This window comes from Mesoplodon bidens (genome assembly GCF_964165515.1).
Source record: "Mesoplodon bidens genome assembly, chromosome: 4".
Classification (NCBI taxonomy): Eukaryota; Metazoa; Chordata; class Mammalia; order Artiodactyla; family Ziphiidae; genus Mesoplodon; species Mesoplodon bidens.
In genome coordinates, this window is record NC_138160.1 from 128,015,841 (window position 1) to 128,028,017 (window position 12,177).

At 54.2% G+C, this 12,177-nt stretch overlaps 1 protein-coding gene and 1 long non-coding RNA gene across 3 annotated transcripts; both read right to left on the reverse strand.

Annotated features, from left to right (window-relative positions):
• Nucleotides 1-499: 499 nt before the first annotated feature.
• Nucleotides 500-4,672, reverse strand: IL17B (interleukin 17B; the record flags this gene model as incomplete). 2 transcript variants are annotated; one of them, XM_081231750.1, is made up of 3 exons in its annotated part: nt 4,580-4,672; nt 1,982-2,271; nt 500-731 (listed from the first exon to the last, which is right to left on the reverse strand). In XM_081231750.1, exons 1-3 carry the CDS (start codon nt 4,598-4,600, stop codon nt 500-502), a joined length of 543 nt encoding a protein of 180 aa, XP_081087876.1. In that variant the 5' UTR covers nt 4,601-4,672. The 2 variants fall into 2 exon arrangements, with proteins under 2 accessions (XP_081087876.1, XP_081087875.1); XM_081231749.1 differs by lacking the exon at nt 4,580-4,672 and having other exon boundaries at nt 1,982-3,032.
• Nucleotides 4,673-6,453: 1,781 nt separating this feature from the next.
• LOC308616492 lies at nt 6,454-10,808 on the reverse strand. The gene is made up of 3 exons (XR_014015723.1): nt 10,757-10,808; nt 6,639-6,739; nt 6,454-6,538 (listed from the first exon to the last, which is right to left on the reverse strand). It is a non-coding gene; the product is annotated as an uncharacterized lncRNA (long non-coding RNA).
• Between the last annotated feature and the right edge of the window lie 1,369 nt (nt 10,809-12,177).

A 12,177-nucleotide genomic window follows, 5' to 3' on the forward strand; every position in this document is an offset into this window, starting at 1 on the left:
AGTCTGACATGCAGAGAATCTGGGTTGAAGGAGACCATGTGCATCATCGACTCTATCCAAAGGAGGAATCCGCTCCACAATACTCTTTAGAGGCTCAGCCTCAGCTGGAACCTTCCAGAGACAGGGAGCTCACTGCTTCTAAAGGGCCTCTTTGTAATGGCCCTTGACTTAACTGGGGAGAATCAACTCTTGTTCATTGCTAGATAGGTTTATACCAACCAAGCTCCAATAACGTGGCTGAAATATAGGCTTATAAACCCAAATTAAAGAAAGTAACTATCCTACATGGTAGACATGAATGCAATATTTTTGTAATAACCCATCTCAGCGCTGGAGAACACGGGGTGATGGAAAAATCCTCCTTCACATTGATCGAAATCTATCTCCCACCCGGTTTTGGCTTCAGAGCCACAAGGAGCAAACCCAAAGTCTTGCTTTCCGAAAGACAGCCTTTACTTTTCATTGCCTTGCTCGGCACGGGGGTGCAGGGAGGGCTGTCTCAGAAGATGCAGGTGCAGCCGACGGCGATGGTCTCCATGACTGCGCGCTGGCGGCAGGGCCCGGTGCGTGGCGGCAGCGGGCAGAGGCGACGACGCACAGGCACCTGGCTGAACACGGGCACGCTCACCATGCTGCGGTCCTCCTGCATGGTGAAGGGGTTCACGCAGCCCAGACATAGGCACCGCGCCTCCGGCAGGTCTGCAGGAATGCGGCTAGGGTCATGGTTGATGCTGCGGGAAGGCAGGAGAGAGTACAGGGCAGAAGGAAGGTTGTGGGAAAGACAAATTAGTGCCCACCCCCGATGCCCCTGCCTTTCCTAACCCAGGTTTTGATTGTACAGCAAGACCATGCCGTGCTGGAGGAAAGGCAGTGGGCTTGTGGACCTGCAGCATCAGCATCACCTGGGAGCTTGTTAGAAATGCTGGATCTCTCCCTACCCCAGACCTCCTGAATCAGAACCTGCATCCTCTTAAGATCCCCAGGAAAGTCATGGGCACAGTAAAGTAGAAGGCCAGCTTCGGAGGATCTTTATGGACCCTTCCAGTTGCCACCTTCCAGGTATGGGAGCCACTAGCAACATGTGGCTGTTTGAGCTTAAAATAATTAAAATTAGCTCCCCAGTCACACTAGCCACATTCCAAGTGCTCAGTAGTCACATGAGGCTAGTGGCTACCATATTGGTCTTTACACTGTCACAGAAAACTATTGAACATACTCTTCTAGAGTCTCAGGACATAAGGTGTGTGGCTAAAAATCTCTGGCCTGGGTTCATGAGTGAGGACCCTTCAGGGTCAGTCCTTTTCTTCATTATTTATTCTCCACATATACACATGGCCCCTTCTGTGTGCCCAGGTGGTGTGCTGGGAAGTGGAGCTACAACCAAGTTAAGACACCACTCCTGTCCCCTAGGGGCAGCAGGTCTTGATTCCCAAGCCCAGCTGTGTATCCTAACCATGTGGAAATGTAGATAATGCCACTTGCTGAGCCTCATCCCTGGAGGTTTTGATTGAATGGGGCATGAGAATCCTTAGATGATTCTGATGCAGGCACTGGGATGGTTCCAGTCTAGCATGAGAGACAGATGTGCACACAGCCAACTCAGTACTGCCTGGAAGTGCTGTAACTAGAGGTGTGTACAAGGCACTCGGAGCTGGAGGACGTGACATTTGGGGAATGCCTTGCAGGCCCTTCACTGGAGACTTGGAGAACACAACGGCAGTGCCCTGCATGGAAATCTCATTTAATAACAAGCCTATGAAGTAGATATTATTATCACCTCCACTTATAGTTGAGGAATCTGAGGCTCAGAGAGGCTAAGCCACTTGCCCAAAGCCACACAGCCAGTAAAAGGCAGAGCCAAGATGCAAACCCAGGCCTCCAAATCCAAGGTCTTAGCTCTTACAATGACAGGGAGAGTGGGCAAGGCATCCCCTCCAGCCCCCAACACACAGCTTACCCACTGCTGCCCAGCCTGGCCTACCTGTAGCCCCAGGGCGACAGGCTCCTCTTGTTGGACAGCCACAGCTGCAGGTTGACCTCACACTTCCTCCTGGCCGGCTCGGAGCTGTTCCTCAGCTGGGCCACCATCTCCCCCAGGTTCCTCTCATATTCCTCCATGCGGGCATATGGCTTTGCCTGGGACACGAGGTCCAGCGGCACCTGGTGAGGCCCAGGGGCCAGGGTCCCAGGCCGCCCTTGCCCCTTCCTCTTGCCTTTGGGGTTCCTGGGCTGGCCCAGCCCCAGGAAGATGGAGATGGTGAGAAGGAATAGCTGGGGAGGAAGGCCACAGGTCAAAGGTGGGAGAGCCAGGTCTCCCTCTGGGCTAAGATTTGGGGCCCAAGTAAGGGGGAAGGAAGAAGCAAGGCCTCTAGCGGGGCCACCCTCACCTGTCATGCCCTGGCCTGGTCCCACCAGCCCACCACATGTGTACAGATGCATGTATGCACCACGGTCATCGCTAAGTCCTGATGCACCTCTTAAGAATCTCCCCAGGGCTTCCCTGGTGGCGCAGTGGATGAGAGTCCGCCTGCTGATGCAGGGGACGTGGGTTCGTGCCCTGGTCCAGGAAGATCCCACATACCGCGGAGCGGCTGGGCCCATGAGCCATGGCCGCTGAGCCTGTGCGTCTGCAGCCTGTGCTCCGCAAGGGGAGAGGCCACAACAGTTAGAGGGCCACGTACCGCAAAAAAAAAAAAAAAAAAAAAAAAAAAAATCTCCCCAGCCATCCACTTCACTATCTGTACCACCAGCCTACCCTTCTTGGACAGCTCAACCAGCCTCCTACCTGGTACCCCACATCCTCCCCTGTCTCCTTCCAATCAATTCTCCACACCCTGGCCAAGGATGGGTGTTTGAAATGCAAACCTATTAACATCACCTGCCCAGGCCAGACCTCTGCTGAGTTCTCCTCCCTCAAATCACTCCTGGCTGCCCCTCACACCCGTGCTTCAGCCTCGGGCCTTCTCGCAAACCTTCCTCTCCCCATGCTCCTTTCTGCACAAGGACCTTGCACAGGCTGTTCCCTGCAGAGTCCTGCCTCTCACCCTTCAGGTCTTGGCTCCAGTGCCGCTTCCTTAGGAAGGCCTCTGTGGACCTTCTTGGGCTCTCAACACCTGATGCCTCTTGCGTGACTGCAGTCTTATGGTGCATACATGTGATTCTTTCATACGTTGGGCCCACACCTAGCACAGGCTCCATGAGGGCCAGCATCGTATCCGTTCCCACACACTGCCTTGTCCCCTGTGTCTGCACGGTACTGGGCACTTAGGTATTCAGTAAACATTTGCTGAGTGAATGAATGCCTGTCACCATCCCTGCCCATCTGTCGCTTACAGTCTGGCAAGGAAAACAGACGGCGAACAAGAAAACGTGCACCTAAGCCTCGCTAGCAGCAGTGTGTGGATGGGACCACACAGCATGTGGTTAGAGAAGAGCAGGGCCACCCGCTTAGCCTTGTGGCAGTGGGGTGGTCTTGCAAAGACTTTCTGGGGAGAGGGAGTGTCTGGTGAGGTTTGAAGGATAAGACAGAGGCAGATATGGGCAGAGGGAGCCTAAAAATTGTATGGGGTGGGGGAAGGAAAGTGTGAAATGAAGTTTCAGTTGGTTAAGAGCTTTGCTGAAAGGAGGCTGAAAGAAGCAGTTGGGAGATGCAGCTGGGGAGGTGGGCAGGTCATGGCCAAGGATCCCTGTTGGCCTCCATGACAGCTTTGCTCCCCTCGTCCACACCCGGACCCTCTACCTGCCTGACCCCTTGTCCACCCTCACCCAACGCCATCCACATCTGGGAGCATCAGGAAAGCCTCTCACTCACACGGGAGAGGACCTGGGAGCCCAGCAGAACACAGACTCCTCAGGAAGCCGGGAGAGAAAGGCCAGGACTTGGGTGGGGGCCAGGGCTGGTCAGAAGGGAGGACCCTCTAGGGGGAATTTCATCTCCTCGTTGAATCTAGCCAGGCTCCCACCTGCCCTGTATCCCTCACCCTACAACCCACACGGCCCGTGCCAATCTACCCAGCCAGTCTTGTCCCTTAGAAACAAGTTCTGGCAGAGCCCCTCTCAGCAGAACCATTTCTTGGCACAAAATCCATGACAGATTCAAGTGGCTGGATTCTTCCATTTTGGTCCTAAATTCTGCTGCAGAAAAATGTCTCCCTAACAATAGGCTTTCTCATCAGAGCTTCTCACATGGCGTTCTTAAACTCTGGCTCTCCCTTTATAGATGGGAAACAGAGAAACAGAAGGACTTGCCCAGGGTCACACAGCCTAGATCTCAGGACCCAGAGACTCTTTGGAAAAACCCCGATAACAGAGATGGCCAAGATCTCCCCATATGCCTTTGGCCTGAAAGGGCTTCAGTGTCATGGGGCTGAGCCCAGCTCAGGAGCCGAGCTACTGGCCATGGCTGCAGCCTCTGAGACCTGTCTCTGTTTCCTTCGTGTCCTGGGGGAGAGGACAGAGGGAGAACTCACCTCTGCAGATTCCAAGCCAAACAGAGGCTGCTATTAATCAATAGAGAAGAAGTAACGAAACATTCAGGCCCTAAAAAGGGACGGGGGTGGAGTGGGGAATCGTCACGTACCAGGTTGTGTGGCCAGTCCATCCTGCGAGCCAGGCGATCGGCCTGCAGCTGCCACCCGCCTGGAACCCCAGATGCCTCCGCCAGGAGAATGGCAGCAACAGGACTGCGCGAAGCAATTATAGCTCATCAGGGGGCTGCCGGGGGAGTGGGTGGGTGGGCTCGTCATCGCCTGGGAGCCTTGGGCCCCCAGCTGGCTGGGCCTGGCGCAGTGGCAGGCGGTGAGGGGCGTGGGGGCAGGCCAGGAGCTGGGCCGAGGTGCCCAGGGGCTGTTGACTGAGGGACAATGCCCTGTGTGTCTGATGGGGCTCTGGCGGGTGGCACCTCCGCCTGTGGCCTGCGGCTGGCCGCCCAGCCAGCACCCACAGGGCCGCCTGAGACAATCGGCTTCGTTAGTTTGGGGGATGGCAAGGGGGCAAGGGTGGAGGAGGGACAGGCTGTCCGTTGGTCAGGAGATCAAATGTTCTCAGAGAGAGCTAGCCAGGAGTGGGACACAGGCCCCATCTCCCAGGGAAACAGCCTCAGGCACCCCGGCCTCAGCCAGCCTCAGGTGAGCTCCGTGGCCCCCAGTACACTGGTAGCTCACAGGAGGGGAAACTGAGGCCAGAGTAAAGAAGGGACTTGTCTAGGATTATACAGTGAGTGAGAGATGACAGAGCTGGGGTTCGTATCTGGTCCCCATGTGGGGCTTTATCCACCACCCCACTCTGTTTTTCTTGGCATATTTTCTGCACAATTCTGGCCTGCTATGAACATGTTTCTGAATCTGTGTGCTCTCACACAGACCAAGTCACGGGTTCGTGAGGACTTCACGGCCAGTTGTCCTGGCCTTCCAGATGCAACGCTCCCCCTCGTGTAGAGAAGGTCTCCACTCCAAGGGCCTGCCCCTTTGTGGCTGCTTGTGACTTCCACTCTCTCTCAGCCTCAGTTTCCTTCTCTGTAAAATGGGAGTCGTACCCAGGAATCGACAGTGGCCTGGCCCATTTCTCCCTGAAATATTTCTGAGTCTCAGTGCCCCCATCTCTAGGATGGGGCTGTCATAGTAGCCACCTCTCGGGGCTGCCACAGGAGTAAGGGAGATAACCCATGTTAAACAACTGGCACAGTGCCACGTAGTATGTGCTCAATAAACACAGATGTTTATTATGAAAGTTATCATTATAAAATAATTGTATAATTGTTACTGGGAACGTTAGCTGTTCTATTAGCATGAGAGCAAGCATGGTTCTCATTGCTCAGCCAGTTCTCCTTTCTACCCCCTCGGGCCCACCCTCATGGCTGAGAGACTTCTGGGCTTCACAGGCTCTGGCCACAATTTCATGAGCTCAGGTGACCCCAGGCTCTACACATCCTGGAATCACGGGCTGAACGGACCAGCCCTGCTGGTCTGGATCTCTCCCCTTGAGTGAGCAGCCCAGCTGAATGTAAGCGAACAAGTCCCCCCACCCCGGGAGATGGAGGAGGGGGTGGAAGGGGGTGTGAAGAGGACAGGGGAGGGACACCGTGAACAGGCATCCAGGACTGCACCATCCTACTCAGGGCCACTCTTGGCCATTTACAGGAATCACCGAGGGGAAGAACGCAGGGTGCAAGGCGCTCCTGAATGTCACAAGATTAATCTGTCCGGGGCAGGTTTCCACAGCATAACTGAGAAGCTGGCTGAGGCTTGAGCTCATGAGAGATACCACCATATTTGGTCAAATACTAGACAGGGCTCTATTCTACCACTGGAAACTCCAGAGGGAGGGGGACTCTGAAAATACTTCCTCAAGCAACAAGGGCCCCCAGTCCCACCCCAGGCTGTCCCAGCCACCCCCCACTGTCCTTTGAACAAGTGAAACAGCCAGCACAAGGGGGAGAAGGATGGGGGCAACCTGGCTGTAACCTGTGCAGCCTCCTTGCTGTCGCTCTGCTGCTGCTGCCGGTGGGGTCCAACAGACACGCAGCTGGGGGGACACATCCCTGCATCCACGGAAAGGTGGAGAAATTAAAAGATGGGGATTGGGCTGCTAGGGGGTTCCTCTGCTTCTCAGGACCCCTAAAACCACCACACTCTCCTTACCTGCTGTCGACACACACTGCTGGCTTCCGTCTCCCGAAGACAGGACTTGGCCGCCTCAGCTTCCAACTTCACGTAGATTCCAGGGTCCTGAGCCCAGAGTTCTGATGGGGCGGGCCCAGGAATTTGCACCTTAACAAGGCCCCAGTCTGGGAGCTATAGGGGTCCTCACCTATCCCCTAGCTCATTCCCTGCCCCACCGCCATTCTACCACAAGGAGACCAAGGCCCAGGGAGGGACGGGCCTTACCCAAGCTCACACAGCATGTCGGTGCAAGGCGGGGTAAGGCTGGTTTGAGCACAATTCAGTCTTCTAATTCTTACTAGTTTTCTCCAAACTTTATACATACAGCTCTGGGCTGGGCTAGGCCTCTTGGCTGCTTAAGAGGGAACCTAGGAGCCAGACCAGTCCCTCTGGGAGTCCCAGAGCCCCCTCAATGTGGAGGGAGATCCAGGCCAGGAAGGAGGCCCATTCTTCCAGCCTTGGTTTATAGAAACCACTGAGAGGTCATCAGCCCTGAAGGATATCCTGAGGGTGAACCCTGGCCAACCACTTAGAGACCCTACCCCTCAGGTCAGAGCCAGGCCTGAGGGAGGCATGGGAAATTGGGCTTCAGGGGTCTCTGCCCCACAGCAGAGTTGGGGTCCTTAGGTCTTTTCTCGCAGAAGGTGGTCAACACAGGGGAATGAGGAAAGGGGTGGATGGGCTGGAGAGTGAGTGTCAGGGAATGGTCGTGCTCAGAGCCACCAGGTCTGTTGGCTGCCTCCCAGCTAGGAGCAGTTCTGTACTTACCACCAGGTGGCGCCACCAGAAAGCCAGACACCCCCAAGGAGCAGGCAAATCCTGGCAGAACTTCCGTGCCAGCCACCCCTTTTCCCTAGAATGGACCCTGGGCTGAAAACGAGGGAACCAGGTAAATAAAAGTCCTTTGCCTGCCCCCGGCTGCCCAAGTGACCCTACTGTTGATGAGGACCAGTGTCCGGGACACCTTCCACATCAGATCAGGAACAGCACGACCAGCCAAGAGTGAGGGGGCAGAGGTGGGGAGGGTTGGGGGCTTCTGTGTGCTGTGTGAGTGATTCCCTTCACGTGGAGCACCTACCACGTGCTAGGCCCTAAGCATCTGGCACCTGGACACCATAATTTTCAGAAAGAAACAATTAGCAATAATAGCTGCTGTATAATTCTACTTACTGACCACCAGGCACTGTGCTAAGTCCTTCCTGTGCACTGTTTTATTAAATCCTTCCAACCACCCTGTGGTGAGGTCCTAATTTTATCCCGAATCTACGGATGGGGAAACTGAGGCTCAGAGAGCCCAAAGTCACAGAGCATTCAAAGCAAGTTTGTCTGATTCCTGCACATGCTGCTGTTCCCTGCTGTGCGGGAAGGAGAGGAGCATCACAGCCAGGAAGGAGGCAGGAATGTCCAGGAAGGAGGCAGCTGATCATCAAGGAGGATCTGTGCTTGCCTCAACCTCACCCTGACATCTTCAAACCAGATCCTGCATGTCAGGGAGGTCACTGAGCCCAAGCCCAGACTAGAGTCCTCCAAGGGGATCTGAGAGCTCCCAGGGTGTGGGCATGGCACCCAGCAATGTTCCTGGCACATAGTAGGCCTTCACTGAATACTTGATGCATTGAATCAAAACAGCCGTATGTATGTGATACAGGGTGATAATGCTGGGATGGAGCACGGGAGCCCAGAGCAGCGGGGACCCAGAGGGGGAGGTGCAGCTCAGGAGGTAAGAGTTCAGACTCCAGAGGTTGACAGACCTGAGTTTTAATCCTGCCTCTGCCAATTCAGAGCTGTGTGACCTTGGGAAAGTTACTTGACTTCTCTGAGCCTTAGTTTCTTCTGCAGAGTGGAGATAATGGTAACTTGGCTCTCAGTGGATGGTCGTGGGAACCAAAGACAATGCATGTTAAAGCACTTAGCAGAGCGTTTGACAAAAGTAAGCCCTCAGTTAGTGGCAGCTGCAATTGTCACTGTGATTATTAAAAATAACTTTTGAGTTGGGCCTTCAAAAGGATGCTTCTGGAGTGTTCCTAGGTAGGAGGTGGGGACAAGGATAGAACCAGCAGAAGAATGTAGAGGTCCCTGTTCCCAGTGGGCCCACCCTGGAGCCTCGGCTGGGCCAGGAAGACCTGCGGGATTCGGTGTAGAGATTTGCCCAAGTGGACCCAGTAAGGTCGGGGAGGCAGGAGGAGACTAGCAGGCGCCTCTACTGCAAGATTGAGGGGGGCTGTGGCCAGGAGGGCACATCCTCCACTGGAGGTCTTGGCTCTCCTGCCGCACTGCCCACCCCACCCCACCCCCACCCTCTTGGGGTAGGAGTCCTTCTCCCAGGCCCATATTTGCACAAATGCCTCCCTCACTGCTCACTCCAGAGCCCCAGCCAAGAGGCACTATTTTAAGCTCCCTGGATGGGAACGCTGTTGGTGGGAACAGACCCAGCCAGAAAGCTCCCAGTTCTCAAAAAGGGCAAGGCCTGGGTGTTGAATGGGGCGGCCACTGGGACATGCAGAGGGTCCGCCACATCCACATGACCCTCTGCCCAGGCCAGGCGCCAATACCTCCTCCCCCAGGGGAGCCGTCAAGGAAATGCGAGTTGAGGAGGAGAAGGACTGCAAGGGGTGGGCTTGTGCTCTGGGGCTGGGTGGCCGAGGCCTCCCTTCCACCCAGCATCCAGCCTCGAAAACACCAAGTTTGTGTTTCTGGGCTGCGGATTGACGCTGGGGGATATCTTGTGTAGGAGCCTCTTCTAAAGCATCTTTGCTAGACATGTCCAGTGTAGGGAGATCATTCATCTCTGAGGATGCACATCCCGCTTTTTAAAGCTCTCGATGTTGAACATAATAATAATAATGATAAAAGTTTTCTCTTTCGTTATGCTACAGTGCCCTCCTATCATGCAATATGGTGTAGCGGGAGACGGCAGACTTCAGAAGTGGGGCTTGGACACATGCTCTGCCCCTTCTAATGTAGCCACATCCAGTTTTCCTAACTTCAATGAGCCTCAGTTTCCTCCTAGGGTTGTTAAAGTGGCTTTATCATAAAAATTATGATTTGCCTGGCATACAAAGGGTACTTAAGATTTGGCCAGTTTGGGTTGTTTTTATTGTAATGTGGTTGGTTTGTGTGTGACTGTGTTTGTTGTATGGTGTTTTTGTGTTATGTGTGCTATTTTTGCTTTTTGATTGGGAAAAACCAGTATAGGCTAATATTTAAAGCACACACTTTGAACTAAAGCAACTGAACCCCAGCCCCTCCACAAAACTGCTGGGTCACCTTGGGCAAGTGGCCTAATTTTTCTGAGCCTATGTGTCCTCCTTGAGAGGAAGGAGACTTTAATGGGATAACGCACATAAAGCACCTGGCACAGCGTGAGCTCAGCGAATGGCCCTGCTATTATTTTGTTGTACACATTATTCTTAGCTGTGCTCAATCAGCTCACACTGAACAATTCTAGAACAACTTTTTTCTAAAACTTTCCAGCTGCCAGAGTGCCAGTAATAGAATGGATTGCCCTGAGCTCCCCATTAGCCAAGGTGTTTTAGCAGAGGCCAGAAGACCAGTTGTGAGGGAGATGCAAAAAGAAGAGAGAGTTGAGCTTGTTGAGCTTTAGAAGTTCCCTTCCAGGGCTTCCCTGTGGCACAGTGGTTGGGAGTCCTCCTGCCGATGCAGGGGACGTGGGTTCGTGCCCCAGTCCAGGAGGATCCCATATGCCGCGGAGCGGCTGGGCCCGTGAGCCATGGCCGCTGGGCCTGCGCGTCCGGAGCCTGTGCTCCGCAGAGGGAGAGGCCACAACAGGGAGAGGCCACAACAGTGAGAGGCCCGCGTGCCGCAAGAAAAAAAAAAAAAAAAAAGTTCCCTTCCAGCCCAGAGAGGTCGGATCTTATGTCCAAGGCCTCAGGCCCCATATGGGGCTGTCCTGCCTGCCTCTACTTGCCCAGACCTAGACAGGAAGGAGCCCAAGGGGGCCCGTGAGGGATGTTGAATAAACAGCCTGTCCCCAGGGCAGATAGAGGCGCCGGGCCCCCTGCCCACCAGCACATCCTCCCCTCAGTCCCAGGGGATGTTTATACTCTGGTCAGAGTTTACAGGACGTCTGAACTTACAAGATCCAGAGTTCTGATCTTCCCCCACAAGCTGTCAGCCCCTCCTCTTGCTGGGTGGGTCTGCATCTATTTTGGGTGGGAAGCCCCGTCCTCCAGCGGAAGCAGGAAAAGGGTACAACATGAGAAATGTTCTCTTCAGACCCCCAGAGCCCGGACCCCAGAGGAAGAAGAGCTTGTGCTGTGGAGGATGAGGGGAAAAGGGGGTGGAGTCTCCTGGCTGTTTATGGGAGAGGAGTCCTGGGAGGGAGAGGCAGGGGGAGGGGGGACACTTTCCCTGCAGCTTGGGTTCAAAGGCCTGCTCCCCCAACACAGCTAATAACGGATGGTACTTACCAAAGGCTGAATTACATATTGGCTTCAGCTATTGGCTCAGATAGCGCTGTTTTTATTGCACTGGTTTTGGTGTATATCTGCGTGACTGCGAATTTGCAGCTGGGGTCTTGCACGTGCATGTTTTGTTTTACTATTTTTTTTGAAGAGTCACCAGGTGGAAGCTTCTTGCAGGCAGCGGACATGCCTTATTCACACGTGCTTCTCAGCGCCTGGCTCAGGAGCCTGGGCCCCCACTGCTACCAGAGCAGGACCTGCGGAGAGAACAGAGAAACCCTGAGGCTACTCACTACCCACCACTTGGGGGACAGGCAGTGACTCCAAGATGCATCACCTCACATGTCAGCAAGCGTTATGGCCACAGCCAAGGCCTCCAATCCCACCCTGCCTCCCCCACTGGAAAACAGCCTCAAAAACTTACAGGCTCTTAGAGCTGCAGTGAGCCTCAACCCAGGCCTCCCTGCAGAAGCTTGTCTCTGTGGCCTGAACCTGTTGGGAGAAAATATTGAGAAGCTGCCCCAGGTGGTGGTTTAAATACCTTGTCTGAGAGGCTCTGTAAGTTTCTAGGAGCTGTGGCCTTCAAGGTAGGGGCAATGAAGAGCCTTGGGAGGTCTCGAGAAGGGTTTATTCCCTTCATTTATCAAATATAGGGACTTCCCTGGTGGTCCAGTGGTTACAAAGCCACCTACCAATGCAGGGGACATGGGTTCAATCCCTGGTCAAGGAACTAAGATCCCACATGCCACAGAGCAACTAAGCCCATGCGCCACAACTACTGAGCCTGCGCTCTAGAGCCCGCGAGCCACAACTACTGAAGCCTGCACGCCCTAGAGCCTGCATGCTGCAACTACTGAGCTCACATTCCACAACTACTGAAGCCCGTGCGCTTAGGGCCCGTGCTCCGCAACAGGAGGAGCCACTGCAATGAGAAGCACGCATACCGCAACCAAGAGTAGCCCCTGCTCACCCCAACTAGAGAAAGCCCACGCAGCAACGAAGACCCAACGCAGCCAAAGAAAATTAATTTAAAAAGTTTTTTTTAACTTAAAAAAAAAAGTTCCTGAGCTCATGTTCTTGATGGTGGAGGTAAC